The sequence below is a fragment of the Motacilla alba genome, chromosome 2 (assembly GCF_015832195.1).
Source record: "Motacilla alba alba isolate MOTALB_02 chromosome 2, Motacilla_alba_V1.0_pri, whole genome shotgun sequence".
Taxonomy (NCBI): Eukaryota; Metazoa; Chordata; class Aves; order Passeriformes; family Motacillidae; genus Motacilla; species Motacilla alba.
The window spans coordinates 117344703-117366785 of NC_052017.1; the positions used below are offsets into that span (position 1 = coordinate 117344703).

At 43.9% G+C, this 22083-nt stretch overlaps 2 protein-coding genes across 2 annotated transcripts; both read left to right on the top strand.

The window, feature by feature from the left end:
- The first annotated feature begins 203 nt into the window (after positions 1 to 203).
- RRS1 (ribosome biogenesis regulator 1 homolog) lies at positions 204 to 1513 on the top strand. The gene has a single exon (XM_038127873.1). It carries the CDS (start codon positions 295 to 297, stop codon positions 1381 to 1383), a length of 1089 nt encoding a protein of 362 aa, XP_037983801.1. The 5' UTR covers positions 204 to 294; the 3' UTR covers positions 1384 to 1513.
- Positions 1514 to 3795: 2282 nt separating this feature from the next.
- On the top strand, positions 3796 to 21396 carry ADHFE1 (alcohol dehydrogenase iron containing 1). Its single transcript, XM_038128661.1, has 14 exons — positions 3796 to 4004; positions 4295 to 4332; positions 6577 to 6620; positions 6794 to 6847; positions 7993 to 8147; positions 8318 to 8514; positions 8915 to 8992; positions 10151 to 10256; positions 11468 to 11620; positions 12785 to 12883; positions 13822 to 13900; positions 14043 to 14139; positions 17357 to 17514; positions 21139 to 21396. The coding sequence occupies exons 1-14, from the start codon at positions 3811 to 3813 to the stop codon at positions 21220 to 21222; spliced, it is 1536 nt and encodes a 511-aa protein (XP_037984589.1). The 5' UTR covers positions 3796 to 3810; the 3' UTR covers positions 21223 to 21396.
- The last annotated feature ends 687 nt before the right edge of the window (positions 21397 to 22083 follow it).

The following is a 22083-nucleotide window of genomic DNA, read 5'->3' on the forward strand; positions in this document are numbered from 1 at the left end:
GAAGCCCATAAGCCACGGCGGCGGGTCCCCTTGCACACCAGGCCTCCCCTGGCAGACCAGAGCTCCCCCGGCAGATCGCGGGTCCTGCGGCCGCGGACCCGGGCGGGCCTGCGCGGAGCCACGGCTCCCTCTGGCGGGCCGGCGCCACGGGACTACATCTCCCGGCGGGCATTGCGCCCGTCCCGCCCCCAGGGCGCGGCGGCTCCGGGCGCGGCGGTTCCGGCGCGCTGACCCGGCGGAGCTTTGCCGCGTTCCGGGGCCGCGGCGGCGCCGCTCGCACGTGGAGCCGCTGCCATGGCGGCCGTGCGGGTGGAGGCGGTGCTGGCGGCCGCCGAGGAGCAGGAGGCGGAGAAGCGGCGGAGCATCACGGTGGAAAAGGAGCTGGAGCTGGAGTACGACCTGGGCAATTTGCTGGCCGTGGACCGCAACCCCCCGCCGGCGGCGGCGCTGCGCGGGGCCGGCCCGCGGCGGGAGGCGCTGCTGCGGGCGCTGGCCCGCGACAACACGCAGCTACTCGTGTCCCGGCTCTGGGAGCTGCCGGCCGAGCGCGCCGGCGGCGCCGGGGGCCCGCTGGTGGCGCAGCTGCCCGAGCCCACGTTCCGCCTGCCGCGGGAGAAGCCGCCGCCCAAGCCGCGGCCGCCGACGCGCTGGGAGCAGTTCGCGCGGCTGAAGGGCATCCGCCGCAAGAAGAAAACCTCGCTGGTGTGGGACGAGCAGGCCAAGGAGTGGCGGCGGCGCTGGGGCTACCGGCGGGCGGGCGGAGACCCGTCCCGCGCCTGGCTGGCGGAGGTGCCGGCCGGCGCCGACCCCGAGGAGGACCAGTTCGCCCGGCTGCGGCGGGAGAAGCGGGAGCGGGTGGCGCGCAACGAGCTGAACCGGCTGCGCAACCTGGCCCGAGCCCACCGCGCCGGGAGCGCCGTGCCCGCCGCGCCCCTGCACCCCACCGGCCACCAGGACCGCGACGAGCTGCGCCGGGTGGCCCGCGTGGCCCGCGTCTCCACCGCCTCGCTCGGCCGCTTCCAGCCGCGCCTGCCCAAGGAGTCGGCGGAGCCGCCCTCCCGCAGCGGCGGCAAGAAGCGCCGCTTCGAGCCGCTGCTGGGCAACCTGGCGGCCGAGCGCAGCCGGCAGCTGGAGCTGCTGCGGGACATGGGCAGCAAGAAGCCGGTGCTCGACATCACCCGCGCCGTCAACAAGCAGCTGCGGCAGGAGGAAGCCGAGGCGGCCGCTGCCAACAAGGGCAAGAAGCAGTCGAAGCGGGGCAAGCGCGGCCGGCGGCAGCAGCGGCCGGGGCGCAGCGGCAAGAAGAGCGGAGGCCGGCGGCAGCCGCAGCAGCAGAAGCCTGCGGGCGGTGGCACCGGCGGGGGCAAGAGAAAGAAGGCGTGAGGGACAGTGTGCAGCACGGGCTGGGGATGCCCACCGAGGCGTGGGAAGGGACTGTCGCTGCCAGCCTCCTGCCCAGTGCTGTATTCACACGCGTATCTGTCAATAAATGCATTCTGACCTTTCTAAAACATCCTGCGTTTGGCTCTTAGCTGGTAGCTGGTAGACAAGGAGGGCCGTGTTCTCCATCCGAGGGAATTGGTGTCCTGTGAAGGGAGAAGGGTGCCCCGGTTCCCCCCAGGCTGGCGCTTTCACAGTGACTTGTTTCACAGGTAGTGTTGCTTCACAGTTGGCCTGCAGCATTTCTGCCAGGACAAAAGCTGAGCAAAGCCGTCCCGTTTTCAGGTAGCTGGGACGGGACCGCAGACGTGGCCTGCAGTTTTGATGGAGTAGCAGCCATCCACTGCTACCACTGCAGGTGCAGTTAAAGGATGTGGCTGCTGCTCTCTGCCTTGAGCAAGTGGCCTGACGGTGGAGCTCTTGCTCTGCGGGTCACCTTCTGCCGCTCAGCTCTGTGGTATTCAGGTTCAGTTACACAAGGAACATGGAAACTTACTGTAAGATTTATTGCAGGGCCTAAGAAATTGTACAGACTTTTTATAGCATTTTGTTGATGAAAAAAGGAAGTCAAAGCTGCTGAACAGCCATTGAATTCAGCAGAAAAACTGTTTGTATAGTACAGGTTAAAAACTAAATTTCTCCCTGTAGTAGCAGTAATCCATAATTTTATAGAAATAATCTTACAGTGTTCACCTAGCAGTTTGAGAGCAGATAGTAGAAATTCTCTCAGACTTCTTCCCATTTCTCTTCAACTTTGTAGTGTCACGTGTACACTTGAAATAGGAAAAAAAATCCGCTGTCTCAATGTGTGGCTTAGCTACAGAGAAGATGCTGTTCCCTGGTAAGAAAGTTAGTAAAACAAGTTTCAGTAATCTCAGTTAAATTAAGTTTTCAAAGTTTGAGGTTTTTAGGGGTTAATGATATTGTAATGCCTCACTGTGAGTTTTTGAGAAAGCTGGGTGACTTAAGCACTTTTCTCTCGTTCTGTAGCACTTCAGTTAGGATAGCAGCTTCAGTAAAAAGCATCAGAAAGCAAAACCTCTGTGTAGGGGAGTGCTGAGGGCAGAAGGGGTTAGTACACCTTGGAGCTTGGATAGCATTGATGGGCTATGGGCCTTGCACAAGGTGTGTTCTTTGCCTCTCTAGTGCTTCTTGCCCATGTGCTGAGCTGTCTGCAGCACTGCAGGCTGCTTTGGACCTGTCAGTGGCAGGAATGGTCTCGTGGGCACAATCCTCTGTTATCAACAGAGAGACATTCCAGACCTCTGATCTTCCGGGCATTTCCATAGGGAAATGCACACCTTGTACATGCTTAGCCAGAGAGAAGGGCTCTTTTCCCATATAAATACACACCTGATGAGAATTCTGTGCTGCTCACAAGGCTACTGGTCGATTTTCTCCACCAAAATCCCATGAAGAGTGTTCATCTCCAGCAGCAAAGTGGTCACCTGAGCGGAGGTGCAGGTGCTCCTGTGGTGTTGCCACTTTCTGGCTCTCACAAGTGGATAAAGGTTATGCAGCTTCGTGTGGGGGCCTGAGGAGGCCCCTAACCTGCTTTCCCAAGCTCAGCACCTTGCAAAATCCCAAGTTTTAGGCTCATCGGATCTGTTCATAGGATCATTGAATGATGTGGGATGGAAGGGACCTTAAAGAGAAGTAAGACATAAAGAGGATGCAAAGGCAAAATACTTATATCTGTTACATTAGAGAAATTACGCGCTTTTTTTTTGTCAGAATCTATTGTTTCCTTTGCTCAGTACTGGTATGTGATTCTGCTGGCAGCTAAACAACGTAGCTTAAAGTTTAAAAATTTGGTTACAAAGTTTTGATCCATCCTGCACTGTAATTTACCATGATTTCACAGAATTACAGAATTGTCATGATTGGAAGAGACCTCTGGAGATATCTTCTCCAAGGCCCCTGCCAAGGCAGGGTCACCTAGAGCAGGTGACACCAGAACGTGTCCACGTGGGTTTTGAATGTCTCCAGAGAGGGAGACTGCACGACCTCCCTGTGCAGCCTGTTCCAGTGCTCTGCCACCCTCAGTGTGAAGAAATTCCTCATGCTGAGGTGCAGCTCCTTGTGTTTCAGTTTATGGCCGTTCCTCCTTGTCCTGTCACTGGGCACAACTGAAGAGTCAAAAAAGTAGTTCGCTTAATTTCAGGACCATGGGGGTTTTTTATTATTTTCAGTTTGCAATTCCATTACTTTCAATATTTTTGTGTGACAAATACACGACACTCAGTCCTAATTAGATTTAGTGGCTCTTCACCGCCATTCTGTGCTGTTTCAGCGAACAGATTTTGCTCGCCTTAAAAACAAGCGTGAGTTGGGTGTTGACCGCGCTGACCTTAGGACCGCGGGCTGGGGATGCTGGATGCGGGCGCTTCTCGCCCGAGCCGTGCGAGTCCCCGCTTGGGACAGCCGTGTGCGGGCTGCGGGCCCGGCCAGCGGCGCTGTCCCGGGAGGAGGCGCTGCCGCCGGCCCGGCCGTGCCCAGATCCGGGCGATGGCGGCGGGGCGGGCGCGGGTGTCCCGCCTGCTGCGGCAGCTGCAGCGGGCAGCGTGAGTGCGGCGGGACGGGGCGCGGGGGTCCCAGCCGGGGTCCCTGCCGGGGTCCCTGCCGGGATCCCTCCCGGGGCCGGCGGCGGGCCGGGGCCGCGGCTGGGAAGCGAAAAGCGGCGGCCGCTCCGGCCCTGCGAACCCCCCCAGTGCCCGCTCCCGCTGCACACCGCCGGGCTCAGCGGCAGGCCCTTGGAAGGGGGGCTTACAGGAGACTTTTAGGACGTAAAGCTTTAGTTTTCTGCTTTAGTTTTCCCCTTTTAACCATACCTTTTTCTTAACATTTTAACTAGTTGTCGGTGCCCGAGCCATGGCCACACTTATTCCCAAGGTAAGACTTCATTTGTTTCTCCAAAATAATTCTGTAGGAGGCCACGGCCCTGCGGAGGGCTGTATGTATCCATGCGACCTGGGCAGAGGGTGCAGGTAACAGGTGGGAAGGAACAATCTAAAGGAGAAGGTAAACAACCTGTTATTTTGCAGCTGGACAGTGCTCGTGGTTATTATTGGAAAGAGTCACTGCTCCCACATAAACCACAGTCACTGCCTCCTGTCCCCTCCCTCCCCATACCGTGGGGCCAGTTGATCTGAACTTTGCTCTGGCTGTCATCACCTGAACCATCTCAACTTTAGATCTGCTTTTGAAAACTCACATGTTGCACCAGAAAAGAAACAGGTAGCGATATGGATAAAAAGTAGCCTTTCACAAAGGCGTGTGTTGGCCTGGGGAATAAAATCTCCTTAAGTTTTTACACAGTCAGTCCCAAGAATGCAGCTCACTTAGGCCAGGGCTGTGGACTGTGAGCAGGGGAGCTGTGCTGACTTACTCCAGTCACCCTAGGAGCCACCCTAGGACTGTAGGGAGACCAGGAGAATAACTATCAGTCTCCAGATTGTTGTTAAGTCCACTAAATATTAGTGGTTTGGGCCATAATTTCAGTAACGTGTAACTGTAAGTAGCATGGTTTCACATTCTTGGAACACTTCTTAAAGAATTGACATTGTCATTTTACATATGGAAAAGCTATTTATATGTTCAGACACTTGTTTAGCCCAAGACCATCCATACAGCAAGACAATAGTGCAGCTGAGAAATAGAATTTCATTCTTTTGCTTGTCTGCTTGATGACCTACTCAGTCAGTTCAAACTAAGCTCTTGCTAAACTGAAGCCTGAGTTAAGAACCCTCTCTGAAAGTTTTAGGCAGCAATAGAGTCTATGGCGTAGCAAGATGATAGCAGTTCAGTAAATCTCTAAGTAGCGGGAATTGATTGAACAGTGACTAATAGCTAAAAAACCCCGAACTTCTTTGTGTTTCTTGGCAGTGTTTGAGGAAATAGTGCAATTTTTGAACTCAGTAAAATTCGCCCTGAAAGTTAAGTTTGGTTCAAGAATGTAGCAGCAGGGTGTCTATTCTAGTATCAGAAAGCAAGAGAGTAAATGGTTTGGACATGTCCTTAGCCTGTCAAATTAATGACTGAAAGTACAGCAGACTCCAGCTCCAGGAGAGGTCAAACATGTACAGCCTGGCAAGAGGTGGCAGTGAAAGAGCTGATAGCAGCTGGCCTGTGCTTGAATAGAAAGTACATAAAGGGTTTTAATACATCTATCTGTTGCTGTTGTGGGTCAGTGCTTCAGTGCACCCCAGCGTGTCTGTAAGCCTCATTATCATGGTTTCACTCATTGGATCGGAATCCAAACCGCGTATTTTCAATTAATAGAGCAGACGTAAGGCGTGACTTGAGCGGGACGAGCAGAATGCTTCGCCTGGTGTTTTCTTGGAGAAGAATGGGCAATTTCAGTTGATGGGGTTTGCTTCGCTCTATGGCAAAATCAGAATATGCCAGAAATTGAGTTCTCTGATAATTCATGCAAAAATGACGTGGCAGAGAGAAGCTATGACTGAAATACTGTCCTTATAAATATCTTCTAATTAAAGTTAAGAGTAACACACTGATTCTTATTTATTATTAGCGGTGCACGTGGTAATTTTCTAGCAAATAATTCAGTTTCACCTGCAAGTTCAGGACTAGGCAGAAGTAAAAAGAAGTGTAAACACCTGTTAGTATTGCTCCCATGCATACATAAGGTGTTCTCTATCCAGGTGCATAAAGAGGATGTCTCATTACTTTGTCTTAAATGTTGTTCCAAAGGTTATCATGTAGCCCCTACAGCATTTCTAGGACCTCTCAGCTTGTATGTAGCAGCCTGAGTGCTCTACACATACTCAGTTCTACTTTTTTTATGTGCTGTTCTGGTCTTTGTAGACTGCAAACAAACTCTCATGCAACCTTCCTGCTAATTTATTCAGTTTTTATAAAAAATACGTAATTATTGAAAGAACTTCAAAATCTCACTTGTTTTGTTGAATTATATGAGTCAGATCAAGTACTTGGATCATTTAATCTCATGAGCAGCAAGGGATTAAATGGGCAACTGTTATCCAGACGAGCTGAGATGACCTGTGGAAATATGTTAGTGATTCTAAAAGCAAGGGAATCTGTCAACTCTAGAGCTGAGAAACAGATTGAAATAACTTACTGTTTCCTAATTCTACTGTTTTATTTCCATTCTAGTTCCTGAACGGCCCACCCCGGGGAATACAGACTATGCATTTGAGGTAGATTTAATAATAAAACATGTTTCATTTGAAAGTCGTACAAACAATACTTCTTGACAAATATGACATTTAACAAGTATTTACACTATCAAATATTTATATTTCACTTTGAATGAGCAGGTCCAGATGCCATTTTTGTCAAGAAAAAGAAATATCCTTTTTTTTTTTAATAGATGGCCATTTCAAACATCCGATATGGAGAAGGAGTTACAAAAGAGATTGGCATGGTAAGCTGCTGTGCTGTAAGTCCATCACTGATAAAAAGTTATTTTCTGAAGGGCTGCCGGTTTCTGTCAATACACTTAATAAAGGAAAGCTTATATATGGTGTGGTCCAATGAATCAGTGCAAAAAGGTCAGAGCGTACTGTTGGTTGAAGAACGGAAGCGTGGTCCATCAGCAGTGCTGTGGTGCTTGAAATGCCTCTCAGGGGATAATTGGGTCATTGATACTTTGCTACAAGTATGCAACAATGTTTTTCTCTGACAGGGAATTTAATTCGGAGAATTTTGAATCCTGCTGACTCACCAGGATTTTCTCAAGATCACTTTCCTCTTTCTCGCTCTCATTAACTCAGAGACTTTCTGTTAAATTAGCTAGATTCTCATTCATCTCTCAGCTTGCCCTGTGTAAGTGTAGAATTTTTGTTTCAGCAGTGTGAGATGGTTCACCTGAGTACATTGTTCCAGTGTGCTTTTATCACTGTCTTTTTTCATCGATAATTTTTCCTTCTTTTTGGCATTTCTAGCATCAAAAGATCTCTCTTTTATTTGAAAATTTGTGAAGTAAGATTATAGTCAGACAGTAAATGAAATTAGACAGAACCTGTCTTTAAACATTACTAAAATAATTTATACATATTGTATAGCTATTGTGACAATTAGCAAAGGTTAGGATGTAGCATTATTTTTCTTCCTTTTGCCACCTCATTTTGATTTTTTCATCAATAAATAAATATTACATTTTCAATATTTTAATACTGTGCTTTGGTAGGTAGTTAATGGAGACAATCTGTGAAAAGGCCTTTTTTATTCTCACAGGAACTTAAGAAAAATATTTTTTAAATGTTTTATATTTTACTATGGTTTAAAGTGGTTCCATGGGGTTCAATAACTTTAGTTTTCTTCTATCTTAAGACTTCAACTATATAAATTTGGCAGCTTTAAATTTTATTCTGCTTTCTCTATTCTACATGTGTGTGGTTAATGCTCTTTTTCTTCAGCTGGTATGGTCTTAAAAGTTTTGCAATAACCAACTATTTTTAAGTCAGGGCTTTATGATTATCAAATGGTTCCGTTGATTTGCATTAGTATTTAAATAGTGAAGTGTTTGATTTTGTACCGGTTGTTTGGTTTTTCAATTTGTTATTGTAGGACCTGCAGAATCTTGGTGCTAGAAGAGTTTGTTTGATGACAGATAAAAACCTCTCCAAACTCCCTCCTGTAAATGCAGTATTGAATTCCTTGGCGAAATATGGTATAAACTTTCAAATATACGATAATGTCCGTGTGGAGCCAACAGACCAAAGGTACAACTTGCTTCTGGCAGTGAATTTCTCCAAGTAGTGCCTAGGCCTTTACAGGATTCAATATGGCTTTTTAAACACCTCCTTGTGGCCTGCATGCTGGTCTTAGTAGTTAGTTTCCCTGTGTGCTGGTTTTATCCTGACTGATTGGAAAATCATTCTTGTGTCCCAAGTTTCCTGGATGCCATCCAATTTGCTAAAAAGGGAGAGTTTGATGCCTACGTTGCTGTTGGAGGTGGGTCTGTAATAGACACCTGCAAAGCTGCCAACCTGTATGCAGCCAGCCCTTCATCAGAATTCCTGGATTATGTCAATGCTCCTATCGGGAAGGGGAAGCCGGTCACTGTGCCCCTCAAGCCACTCATTGCAGGTAAAGCATGAGGAGAGTGTGTGAAGGGTTGGGGCCAGGGGAAGGAGAGTCATTCTACACTCTCTGATACTTCTACTGAAATCAGTTTACTGCGGCCGTTTCAGCTTCCTTTGGGCTAACTTCTCCTCTAGGTGTACTCAGCAGTCATTTTGCTGCTTGATTCAGTGAAGGTAAAATCAGAGGTTTTATCTTTGTCTTGTTTAGCTCAGCTAGACTCCTTTACTGAGAAAAGAGATCAAAGCAGCAGTTTCCCTTTGATCTGTTGGCTTTGGATCAGGGATACCTCCAAGACTTCCTGGGCCCTGTATTTTGGGTGGTGTTACAATTGTGGTTTTATTATTTCAATTGCAGTATTATATATTTCTTATTATTTGTTGTTATCTCCATTTTTCCTTTTAAGTTCCTACAACATCTGGCACTGGAAGTGAAACCACTGGTGTTGCCATTTTTGACTTCAAAGAACTAAAAGTTAAAACCGGTGAGGTTTTGGTGCTTTGTTTTGGGGTTTTTTGTTTGTTTTGTGGGGGTTTCTGTGTGTTATTCAAGACAATTGCTTTTCCCATGTCTTTGGTATTTCCCTGCCTTGAAAGGAAAGGATACTGCATGTCATTTCAGGTGTCATTTTGTTTGATTCAACAGCCACAGGCAAATTTTAAAAGCTTAAAGGTTTCCTCCTTGAATTAAATTTATATCATATTAACATAATGAAATACCTATGTAATACAGTGGATTATAGTTTGAAGGCAAAACAGGAAACTAAAATCTTTCAAGTCCTTAAATGGCAGAAAATGTTAATTGCAAAGGAAATTTCTATTTATATTCAGGGTTAACCAAGTGTTCCTTATTTCCTCTGTATTTTTCTTTCTACTTTTAAGACTTCTGTTTCTTTGTTGTGTAATTGCAACCAAATGCTCCTTTTCCTGACTTTGGAAACCTCAGGCCTGGGATGCTGTGCAAGTGAGGACACTGTCTTCCTTTGGCCTTTTCATCCCTGGCAAATAAAGATTAGGGCTAAAATGTCATCTTGAGCTTCACATCTGTTTAAGGTTTTGCTTCTAAACATGTGGATTTTATACGCCACACAGTCTGCAGAACTTGGGACCCAGATGGATGTGCTAAGGAGGTTTGACAATAGCTCAAGAGTTTTCTAGTCTATACGTAGTCAATCAGTCTGTCTGTCTGTCTCTCTCAGAGCTACATCTTTGCGCTCTTAACCAAAATACAAGGACATGGTTATTACAGATGCTGAAGACAGCAATTGGCAATAACAATTGATTGCAGGTGCAAACCAGTTTTGCCTTCCGACTGTCCACAGAAGATACAAATCCAACAATGCTGCAGATGCCACAGACATTTTGCAAGGCTGCTCAGAGAGGGTTGCAAACAGACAGAGAATGTTGTCTGGTATAATCCACTTCAGGCAAAAGTCTCAAATCATGTAACTCTTTTAGAGACACTTCATCATCAGTTTGCATTCGTAAAGACTCTCTACCCTCCCTTCTCTCTCTTTGCTTTTATGTTCATAATTTCAAACATTTTTTCCCTCCTTATTGTCATGTTGTGAACATTAAGCTCATCTTGTCCTATTTTGTTGCAAAACGTCTTTAACTGATTTTCCTCCCTTTGCACATGGCAGGTATTGCCTCAAGAGCCATTAAGCCCACGTTAGGCATCATTGATCCTTTACACACACTGTCTATGCCTGAACGAATAGTGGCCAACAGTGGCTTTGATGTGCTTTGGTGAGTTTTGTGCTTAGACTGCTACTTGAATTTATTTAAATTTTGTATTTTTACTATGATGATTGTAGAAAAAAATGTATTTTGAGAGCGCAAGAGGATGAACCTTTTTTTTCTGTTTGCTGTTCTTCTTAAGGTGAGCTCTGTCAGACTTTCCTCTTCCTTAGTTTCACTGCCTCCCTCAGAATATATGGAAACAAATCCTGCATTTGCAGAAATTTGAATGTTTTTGCAGTGCACTGGAAAAACTCTTTGCCTCCAGAATAGCTGTTGTCAGGGAAGAGAATCCAGGTGTCCCTTTTTAAGGGATTATGGAGATAGATGATTAATCACAATTATAATAGCATTTATCATGAATCACAGACATGGCAGGGAATAGAGAATAAGAAATTTCTAACAAAAGCCATGATTTGTCAATAAAAATTTGTAAAAGCTTTGAGATACTAGCAGGTCTTCACCCAGCTATGGTCATCTTTGGAACAAATCTCATAGTTTGCTTTTCACTTGGCACAAAATTTTATTCATCTCAAACCAACAGCTTAACTACACAAAATGCATTGGCATTTCTATTAATTCATTTAAAATAATAGATATGTAATGAAACTGTGACTTCTCAAGTGTGTTGAAGGACCCTGGCCTGCAATGTCTGTAATGGAAAAAAGGCATCTGTTCGTCAATGCAAATAGTTTATCTGTAGTTTTGTTCATCTTCATGGAGCCATGTAGGCAGTGCCCCTTCTTTATGTGGTCAGATTCTTGAGTGTCTGGGAGATGAGACTATTGGCAGTTCCACTTAGCTTAAATATCATACCCATCATTTTTTCAAGGTCAGTACTTCTAAAAGAAAAGTACCCTGTGAAGTTTCCAGTGCTAAAATCTCCTATGGTTCCTGTCCTACAGAAAGGAAATGCACTCATTGCACATGCACAGCCCTCCTCAGTGAAAAACACTACAGGTGCTGGTGCATCCAACCAGGCTTTCAGCGTGGTGTGAGCTGATAGAAAGGGACTGTGTTTAGATTGCCTTCTGTGTGTGTGTTGGAGGGGAAGTGCTCTGGAGGTGCTGGCCCAGCATTCTTCCACTGTCTGTGGGATTGTATTTCCTGTTTCAGCACCTGTTGGACCCCAGAAATAAAAAAGAACCTCCATTCAAAGGCAGTAAAAGGGAGCTCTCCCCCTAAAATAATTGATGTTGATTTCTCCATCTTTCTGTTAGCCATGCCCTGGAATCGTACACTGCTCTCCCTTACAACCAGCGCGGTCCCTGCCCCTCCAATCCCATCCACCGCCCAGCCTACCAAGGCAGCAACCCTGTCAGCGACGTCTGGGCTCTGCACGCTCTGCGAATTGTCGCTAAGTATCTGAAAAGGTAACACACTTAACAGCCATCCCCCCTGCAGTCTCTTCAGTCCACAGTGCCCCAAAAGGGATGCCTGCAAGAATGTAAACTTTAGACCAGAATGAGGCAAGCTGCAACAGTAAGCTTTTGTTTCCCACCCTTTAGATTTTTAGTAAATGAAGCAAAATATTTTTCAGATAAAATTCAAGATTTCAGATAAAATTGGGATTAGTAGTTTGTCTGAGGAGGTAGCTTTTTAATTCCTCTGTGGATCTATTTGGAAGTCCTCCGTTAAAGGTATTTCAAGCTGTTCAGTTAATATGGGAGCAGAATTTACTTTTTTTTTTCCAACAATCTCCTTTCTATGACAGTATAAGGGGTATATGTAACAAACTGAATAAAATACTGCTGATGTTACTTCTGTGGCCTTCAGGGTAAATTTAGTTGCAGATCCATCAAGAAGGTAATAACATGCACTTATGAATGTGCAAAATTGTTCATTTATTGCAGGCCTGCTCATTCTCAGAAGACCTTCAGTTTACAATAGGTATTGTCTTAGCTGGGAGCTGGTTTTGATCTCTGTCAATAAAGTTTTAACCTCTTTACAGCTTTAGCATACCATTTGCACTTCTGTTAAAGATCAATGTGGGGTTTTTTTAAAAGAACTTTTCACAGTACCTAGTGAGTCAAAATAGTTGGTTTTTGCTCCTTTGGAATCTATTCATGAGACTTTTCTCCTTAGTGTCAAACTGCACAAGGATCCTGAGGCATAGGAAAGCAGAGAACCCTGTTTTCTTCCCACACAGGTGGTGGGGTCTAGAGCACCACCTAATGAGATGGTGAGAAAGCTGGAGTGATCCTGGAGCCATACACAGAATTACCATAGATTCTAACTAGAATTTTTAAATTCACCTCTGAATTGAATATGTTTAAATTCACTCTGTTTATTTGTTTTTTGGAAAAATGAAAGGAAGCTTGCCCTTCACTTAGCCAATATGATCTATGTAACTGATCCAGATGCAGGATTGTTCTTTACCGAAGCGTGACTCGATCCCATTTCCACCATTTTTATCTCAGCTTATCTTTTAGATTTTTTGTGTATCTGTCCATAAAGAAGCCCTCTCTCCCTTCTCCCTCCTGAATCACCAATCTGTTTGTGAATTCATTGGTACCATTTGCCTCCATGGTGCACAGAGCCATCAGGAACCCTGAAGACCGGGAAGCAAGAGCCAACATGCACCTGGCAAGTGCTTTTGCTGGTATTGGCTTTGGCAATGCTGGTGTTCATCTCTGGTGAGTACAGATGTCACCTCTGGTGACATCTGAGGTCAGCTCATAGCTAGTGTTTGTTTCAGATTGTCAAAGATGTTGCTGGCCTTGTTGCTGAATGTAGAGTAAGGGATTGTAGCCTGGCCTGTGATGCTGAAGGACCTGTGTGTGGTGACAAATTGATGGGTTCTTGTCATTTATGTGTATAAGGATTGTGTATTCTTTGGTTGTGATATTCAAAACCAGTCACATGAAAATTACAAAGCACAGCCTTCTTTACCTTCCTTGGGAGTAAAACCAAGAGTAAAAAAGTCAATGACTTTTAAAATGTTAGATTCCGTGCCAGCCATTCCGCAGTGAGACAGCAATGATGTAATCTTGAGTTCTTCCTGAACTGATGCAATTATCTCTAACTTTGTCTGGGGGGTAGGCAATCAGCAGTCTGAAATGAGCTGTAATTAATATTGCAAGGCAATATAGTTTCATTTGGATGAAAATCTTAAAGAAGCAAAGCCTAAAAGTGAACTGTGTACAGAAGTTATTAGCAGTCATTCTCTTCAGAGACCTTCCTTTCATTCCTTTTCTTTGAGCAAGTCTACTCTTATAATTATTTCTTAAAATTAAAGTTTCTTTTTCTCAGACAGTGTGAACACATAGGTATGCAGACTATGATTTTTTTGGCATATTTACATTACTTTAGGAACTTTCAGTTCAGTCAGAGAAGTAATATAACTTCACACTCACAAAGTAAGGAGGTACTGTTTTTTACAGCTAGGTCCCTGAGGTGCAGAGGGATGAGGGTTGTCTGTACCTAATATCCACATCATTCCTGTCAATACCTTCTGAGTATCTGTACTGAAGGGACTTGCATACTGAAAACTGACCACAGAAGGGACTGAACACAAATTTTCCAAATACTGGGAGAGCTGCCCTAACCACTCTCTCTCTGCTCTCTGTTCCAGCCATGGAATGTCTTACCCTATTTCTGGTTTGGTGAAAACTTATAAACCAAAGGATTATAATGTGGATCACTCTTTAGTGGTAAAACTTGTTTATTTTTGGGTTTTTGTTATACATTTCAAATATCTGTTATCTGTCATTAATGAGCATTTTATGTCCATTGAAGTTAAAAGTACATATCCTGTTGATGTGTTTTATTTTCTTCTTCTTTTTTTTTTTCCAGCCCCATGGCCTTTCTGTGGTGCTGACATCCCCAGCAGTGTTTGCTTTCACAGCACAGATACATCCTGAGCGGCATTTAGAAGCTGCAGAGATTCTAGGTAGGAACCTCTGTGGGTACAGTTCTCGTGTACAAATGGAATTCTTTCCAAAATAACATTTTGGGATTGAAAAAAACTGTGTGCAAGCAATTGTCATTGGTTGTTGGGAGGGGTTTAAGTTTAGAAAACAAGATTCTGGAGTTAGATGTCATGCCAATTAGATAGAATAATGCAGAATTTTAATATTGTATGATGTGATTAAAGGAGCAAGCTGGAGAAATCTGATTCTTGGCCAGAAAAGTGGACAGTGGAAATTAACTGGAGGTCTGTTGCAAATCAAACAAGAGTAGCTGTGGTTGGCACAAGTCTTGGTGCTTTATGAAGAGTAGTTACCACAAAGTGAACCAGTACTCAGGGGCATTTGTTAGCTAAAAGGAAGTATTTTCCTCAACGAATTCCCTGCTGTGGCAGTGAATTAGAACAGTGATATTCTGAATCACTCCTGCTCTTTTTCCGTGGCACACAGCTGTGGGTTTTGGTCTTTCTCATGTAGGCCTAAGATTGTTTGTAGGTGTTGGAATTTCTCCGTGGCTGATGCCAAGGGAAAGCTTTTCCTGGAGTAGCTCTTCTGTGGACACATATGTAATGGCTAAAAAGAGATTACTGAACAAAATGGCCTTTTCTGCTTTTTAGCAGAATAAAAATGAATGCTGCAAGCTGACAGCTCATTTAAAGGTTATTTTGTCATACAGTGCCTTGTTATGTTACAGCCCATCACCAAAGGGTGTCCTAAGAGAAAGGATAGCTCTTTATTATGCCTCCAGCAAGACTGTGTGTAATAAACCAGCTTCCAGTGATGTAGTCTCCGAGCTGCTGGCAGTCTAGCTGCGACAGCATGGCTCTGCCCTGAGCTAATTTATTTGTCTAAGGTCAGGGGTTTTGCCTGCACTAAGTTTTGTGTCGTAGCTGCACTGCTGCTAATACCCATGCTGGCTAAGGGACAGTCACAGCCACATGCAGAGCAGTGCAGGGAGTGGAGAAAAAGTGATTATGTCAACTCTCCTGGTATTTGGAAAATTTGTGTTCAGTCCCTTCTATGGTCAGCCTTCTGTATGCAAGTCACAGTAGTCCAGTCACATGTATGACTTGCTTGTGTAAGTAATCTCAAAGCATTGGGGATCAGAAGAAGAATGGGACTTTATTATAGACATTTTATAGTATTTTATATATAGTATAAATATTTTATATATACTATATTATTTTATATATTTTGTATATTTTATGTATATATATTTTATAGTATTTTATAGAGGGTGTAAAACAACATGGTCAGAAAAACTACATTGGGTGAAAGTTCTGTTTATTTCATAATTGGTCTGTGAGGTTGTTCAGGCTTCCTCTAAGGTATGCTGTCCTGCCTATGGTCAAAACCAAAACACAAACTTAGCTGGAGTCATACACTAAGCTAATAAATATCTGTGTTCCTACAGCAATATCACACAACTAAAATTAGTTGAACAAAATGTGTCTGGCTAACTGGTCAGCACAGCATATCAGAAATTTTCAGCTCTGGCTCTTGATTTTAAAACAAGGGACTGAAAAGCAGTTCCCTCAGGTTTTGTGGTATTGACTTCTGCCGTAAGTTCTGTCTCTAAAAGTTCTGTTAACTTTGTCAGTAGAAATTTTAACTACGTCCTTGTGTGCCTTGCTGGAAAGGGATTCTGCCCAAAACATGTCACGTGGATTTGAATTTATTAATTCCCATCTGGGGTGTTTACTTCTGAGTCCACTCCAGAGTCCAACTGACTACAGTAGCTGACTCAAATCTGTCATGTTGCCAAATACAATGACTAAGAAGGTATTTTGTGACATGAAGCAGATTACTAAACAGTTATGTTGTGTGTATGTGCAGCTGTGAATTTGGATACAGCCAGAAAAAGCTTAATACCTCCCCAGATTGATTCTTAAACTGTTGAAATAGGTGTGCATGTGGCCTGAGATTTTCTAAGTGCAATTAAAGACTGATGTATCTTTTAGATTGAGCAAAAAGAAAGTACTAGAACTACAGCAATATTTTAAAACTGCCAATCACATTTGCTGTCGTATTTTATCCTCCTCCCTTTCCCTTTTACTTTACTATCTGAAGATAGTGGGTCTATGTCCTGGTTATCCCTCCACAACTAAACCCAGGATAAACTCAGGCTTCATGGCATAGCCCCAATAGCACAAGATTTCGTACAAGACTCCCTCATATCTTATTTATCAGTTTTTTCCAGGCATTATTTACTACATTACTGCCAGCCTTACTACCTGAATATCTGAGCTCTTCAAGTGAACTTGTAGGTCTCCTGTTCACTTAACACCCTTTGAATGTTACACTGAGCTGTGTGAGGATGACAGATGTTTTTCCTGTAGCTATGTATTGCTCTTACTCATCTCTCAGTGTGGCACTTGGACCTAGCATAGCTCTGGTGTAACATCATTGAGGTTACACGGAGAACCAATTTAGCTCGGGTTCCTTTGAAAGGAATCATATGGAGGAACTTGGGTCTCCTGTTTGGACATGCTTTTATTATTACTTTTAAGTAAGTCCTGAACATTCATTGAAGAGGGGAACACAAGCTATTCTGTAAGAAATATTTGTAACCTTTCATTTTGTACTGGTATTTTCATTACTGTTCAGTAGATGTTTCAAAGAGGGCAGTTCCTCCTCTTCAGTTCTACAGTACCCTACACAAGTCAGCACATACTCAAACAGCATAAATTTAGAATTTACTCAATGTGCTGAACACTGCCCTGCTGTCTCCTGCCTTTTTCAGCCCACATGCTGTAGTCCTCTCCGTGAATGTGTAATTGAACGGAACAGTCCTCTAGATGTCAGCAAACTCAAGGCCTTAAAACGAAGTCAGCATTTGGCACACTGTCCATACAAATAAATACCACTGATGTTCATGCATTAGCTGCTTTCCTCCCAGCAGTTAGTCAGACTGAAAAGTGCTTCTCCCTGTAAGCACAGAGGGAAAGGAAGTTAACCTCATGTGGCAGTTAGTCTTTTTGGCAGCAGTTAATGTGCCTCTGATCTTGTTTTATTTCACCTTTCACAAACCATTCCAACTGTAAAATGAGGACTGATTCCTCTTTTTACTTCATGTTGCTTTCAGGGCAGTGGCTGTTATGTATGGATATGTATTCAGCTGATATTATGATTAAATTAAGTCCAGGACAGGCTTCCTCTGCTCTCTCCACCCTACAGTCAAGGCATTATGTCTTATTTTAGGAGCTGACATCCGCACTGCCAGAATCAAAGATGCGGGGCTTATTTTGGCAGACACACTCCGGAAATTCCTATTTGATCTGAATGTTGATGATGGCTTAGCTGCAATTGGTTATTCCAAAGCAGACATCCCTGCATTAGTCAAAGGCACTCTGCCTCAGGTAAGACACAGAGCAAAACAGTTTTTCTTGTCAAATAAAATAGAAGAGATTTTGGAAAAAAAACAGAAGTGCTTCTTTTCCAGCAAGTTTTATTTCTATTCCTGAATGAAAACTATTTAAATGGAGAAAATTATGGATAGTCAACTGTATTTTGTTTCACTCCACAGCTTAGGTTTTTCTTTTCAGTGGGATGGAGTGCATGCTGCAGTTTTCATATGGATACAGAAAAAAGGGCTAAGTGTTTGGTTTGGGTTTTTTTTTTTAATGTTACAGTTTTTTAAAAAGAGGATGTTTTTCATAGGCCTGTGATCTTTGTAGTAGATACTGCTTTTTCATAACTACCTCTCCTTATTATGTGTGCAGGTGGTCTATAGATAGAGCCTTAATACCAAGTGCTATCTGGTAAGAATGGTCAAACTCACTTTGCATTAAACTTTCCATATTGAGAAGTTGCATTTTTCTTCACAGATGGCTTTTTTGTTCCATTGACCCCCATCAGAATTTGAAATAAGGTCTCCTGGGATGATATAGATTAAACTTGTAATACCCTTTATTGTTGCAGTGCTCACAAAGGCACTGCAAAAAGCAACACACCACTCTCAAAGCAAAATCCAGAGTCTTCCTTGTAAAAAGACATTTGGATTCATATGCTATGGACCTAGTATTTGTTCCCACCAAGTTGCAAGGGAAATATATACTATGGAGAAAGTGAAAATTTTTTAGGCCAAAGGGTTATTCACTTTTTACAGCAGATCCTGTATAGTTCTTCTCACTCATAAATCCCAGAGCACCTTAGAACAATTACATTAACAGTAACTATTAGTATTCCTCTTTTATACCTGAGAAAGTGATGCAAAGGTGCAACTTCTTAGGGTCGCACACAACAGAGCAGTGGCAAAGCCAGGAAGAAAACTAAGGTCTCTGAGCACCCATGAAGTAGGTTAGCACCCATGACAGGCAGCATGTGCATTGTTATGGGACATTTGGAGGGTTTGTTTTGATAAACATGTTTCTTTATACGTATTTCTTGCATTCAAAACAAACATTGAATGCAAGTTTTGCGTAGCTGGGGAAGGGCTCTTCACCAAAAGATGTTGAAGGGTTTTTCTGTCTTCTTATGGCGTTGGTGATTCATTGTACTGTGTGAAATGAGATGACCTAATAGTTTCTCAGACCTTATTGTTTTGTATGAGATGTAACATGATGCAAATGTATCAGTGTTCCTTAACAATCTGTTAGTAACCACGAGTTAATCCATACAGTTTATTTTTTGGTATAATTTTTTTGCTTTTCATCTTGCAGTAGATTTGCTTTGTAATATAGCAATGGTCCATCAGGAAAGCAATGTGGTGCAGTGGTGAGAGCACTAAAAAGTTTGCCAAGTATATTCCATGCCATGAAGTGCAGGCTGCAGGGAAAAATGTAATCTGACACTTGAGATTTGGGGTGGGAGCTCCAGATGGGAGAGACAGCTACACTTGAAGTTAAAACAGAATTTTATTTCCCTTCCTAAGTGAGGCTGTTGAAATTGATCTTGTTTACAGACCTCAGTTATTCTAGCAAAGAAGATGCTGTCTCAGAGCTCAAGGTGGCTGAGTGGTGATGTTTGAGAGGAGATGGGGGCACTGAAAATAAGAAATTGTGGAAGGGCTGTTCTCTGTCCACCCACCCCCCGCTGATGTCCCGGAGGCAGTGGGACTGAGCCAGTGATGAGTCCGGAGCTGCTGGCTTTGGCACGAGACCAGAATGCACTGAGTCACACTGAGGGAGCCAGGGCCTCACTGTCTGGGCACCAGCAAATATCAGCAAGCTTGTGCAGAGGTAGTGATGGTGCCTCTGTGTCGAGGCATACGGGAGGAGCACCCGTTTGCAGCCTTCTGTCGATGGAGCTGGGAAATGCTCAGTCTGTCAGGCTGTCAGGCTGGCTGTCTCCTGTCACCCTGTGTGATTTTACAGATAAATCTGGACATCTCAGTGCACAGAGCTGCAAAACTGGCTTTGGCCCAGATGGTCCTAATATGATGAATCTATGAATACTTGAGCACCGTGTTGTTATATTTTGCATATTGTGAGTCTGAAGAAAACAACACACTGTTGCCCTAGTGCTGTTTGAAATTTCCATTTGGTTTCAAAACTGCATAGAAGAATCTTAGTGTTCTCTTTGGCTGGATCTCTGTGTGTAGCAGCGCTGGTGTCAGCCGTGGGGAGAGAGATACCATTTGATTGCTACTTGTGCATCAGTAAAGCTTCTTCTGTAGGTAAAATTATGCGCACAGACCTGCACTTCTCAGACTCCTCACAAGCCATGCTAAGCATGATTATGAGCTGTGAATACCTCACAGCTGACTTCTCACCGGGCCAGACCACTGTTTCACGTTGATTTTGCAGTGTGGTGGCCTCGCTTGCCGTGTAACCACATCCAGCCTGCCCGCAGTCGCGTCCCACGGGCCGGGGGGAAGCGCACGGCTGCAGCCCTGTGCTGTGGCATCACCCTGGGTCCCAGGGGGCTCAGCTGAGCCTCCTGCCCAAGCAGGGCACGGGGGAAGCCCCTTCCCCTGCATCCGCAAGGCACTCCGTGCCTCAGGCAAGGACCTCAGCAAATGATATCCACTGTCTCATATGTGAAAAAAGGGGGAACTTTAAAGCTGGAGGGCAGCGTCTTCCCCAAGGGAGATCTTGAAACAGGTTGCAGCAGAAGAAACTCTCTCTTGCCAAAACACACCTCATCTAAAGATAATGTGTTCCTAGTGTGGGTCTGGACTCTGTCTTTGCAGACATGTCTAACTCTCCCCAGTATTTCAGTAAAAGTTAAAATCATTGGCTGTTGAAAACATGAAAGTTCTAATCATGACCAGTATGAGTACACTGATGTTGGGCCCTTTCAGCTGAATGTTCCTGCAGTAACTGGGTACCTACACTAATGCAGCTCCTCATCCTCAGTAGCACAGGGCTTTTCTGAATTGCAGCCCCTGCCTCGGTTCTTATTTTGTCAAGCAGAGCACTAAAGCACATACCTGAGTTTCATTTCGGTCAGTGGGGCTTTAGCACCTGAACATTCTGTTAAATCAGTGTACAAACGAAGACCAACCACAATTCCTTTGTATTCTGACTCTGAGGGGGGGCTGTTCATTAAGCAGTTTCATACTTTTTCTTTGCTGTGTCTCTTTTTCAGAGTCTGACTTACAAGTGCTGTTTAGTCTCCCCATTTACAGCAGCTCCTGGGCCTTGAGAGATGTAGTATTTTGAAAGTCTTGGTCCCTAAAAGTCTAACTCCTAGTTTAGTGCTGGCAAATTAATTTTAAAATGGACTATATTCTCAGGATAATGTCCTCCAGTGTACTGACATTTGTGATGGAGAAGGCCCGTGTTTTGCTGTGCTTGACTCTGAAACTGAGCAGCATTCTGATCTTGCTTCTGTGTATTTCATTACAGGGAATTTTAGCTTATATATTCTTGAAAGTAATGTGCAGTTGATGATGCTTCAATTTGATTACTTGATTTCTTATTTTGCAAAACTTTGTTATTCTCTCTGAAGGATGTTAGTACAGTGACACGTAGTTCACCTACTGTTTGATTAATTTTATTGGTATCCATTTATAATCCAGTTTTTCGTTCATCTTGCAGGAGAGAGTGACTAAACTATCACCACGTCCCCAAACAGAAGAAGACTTATCTGCTCTCTTTGAGGCTTCCATGAAACTTTATTAGCTTAAACATGTTCTGGAAAGTGTGGTCTATTCTAACACAGAGGTAGTTTCTCATAGATATGGGACTGAACTTGTTTAGAGCATGGAAGAATTTGGGTAACTTTGACTTCTGTTCCATTGTACACTGCCAAAAGGTCACATAATTCATCTTTAACTAAACACTGCTTTGAAGTGAGGACTTGACTGTGGTTTCTTTCTTGCTCAGCTGTCAGTGACATTGACTTGCATAACAGTTGGAGCAGATTTCTTGCATTACTGAAGGCTTTTTTGTGCTTCAGAGGTGGTCAAAGGAGGAAGAATGTTCTAAGGGATATTTCAAACCATTTTGCAAATTATGCTTCTGTTTAAATTATCCATATTTTGTTTTAAAAAGTCGTGCTAGTTGAGAAATAATGAAGGTCATTTTTCATGAGGGAGGGGAAGTCCCCCGCAGAAAATGTCAGGTTACTGTATTCTGTTCTGCTTTATCATCTTTTTACCATCTGGCTTTGCTAAGAAAGCTATTGAACTGGCGTGCTTTTTCATTGTTTGATTAAGAAAAATCTGCACACTTCATAGCTGTTTGAAAAAGACTGCTTGGAAATTTGGTTTGGGTTAAAATTCTGACAGATACTGTCATATATTTATCTTTCCTCTTATAATCTCTATAATTGTCATATATTTATCTTTCCTTTTATGCTCTGTATAAGGTGTTCATCGGAGGAGCAAAACCAGAGTAAAGCATGGTCACACATTCAACAGAAACCATATAATAGCAAGACAGCATCCATCATGGTCATTCTGTCTGTCTGTCTGTCTGGAGGCAACATCCCCCCTTTCCTGCTGTGTTCTGTGGAAGGAAGCTCTTAACTGTGTCTTGATG

Bases quoted from the DNA above. Each gene is read 5' to 3' on its own strand.
- ADHFE1 (XM_038128661.1), top strand. From the start codon at position 3,811: ATGCTGGATGCGGGCGCTTCTCGCCCGAGCCGTGCGAGTCCCCGCTTG. The intron at 6,621-6,793 runs GTAGATTTAATA...TTTTTTTAATAG, and splicing joins ATACAGACTATGCATTTGAG to ATGGCCATTTCAAACATCCG. The intron at 12,884-13,821 runs GTGAGTACAGAT...TCTCTGTTCCAG, and splicing joins AATGCTGGTGTTCATCTCTG to CCATGGAATGTCTTACCCTA.
- RRS1 (XM_038127873.1), top strand. From the start codon at position 295: ATGGCGGCCGTGCGGGTGGAGGCGGTGCTGGCGGCCGCCGAGGAGCAG.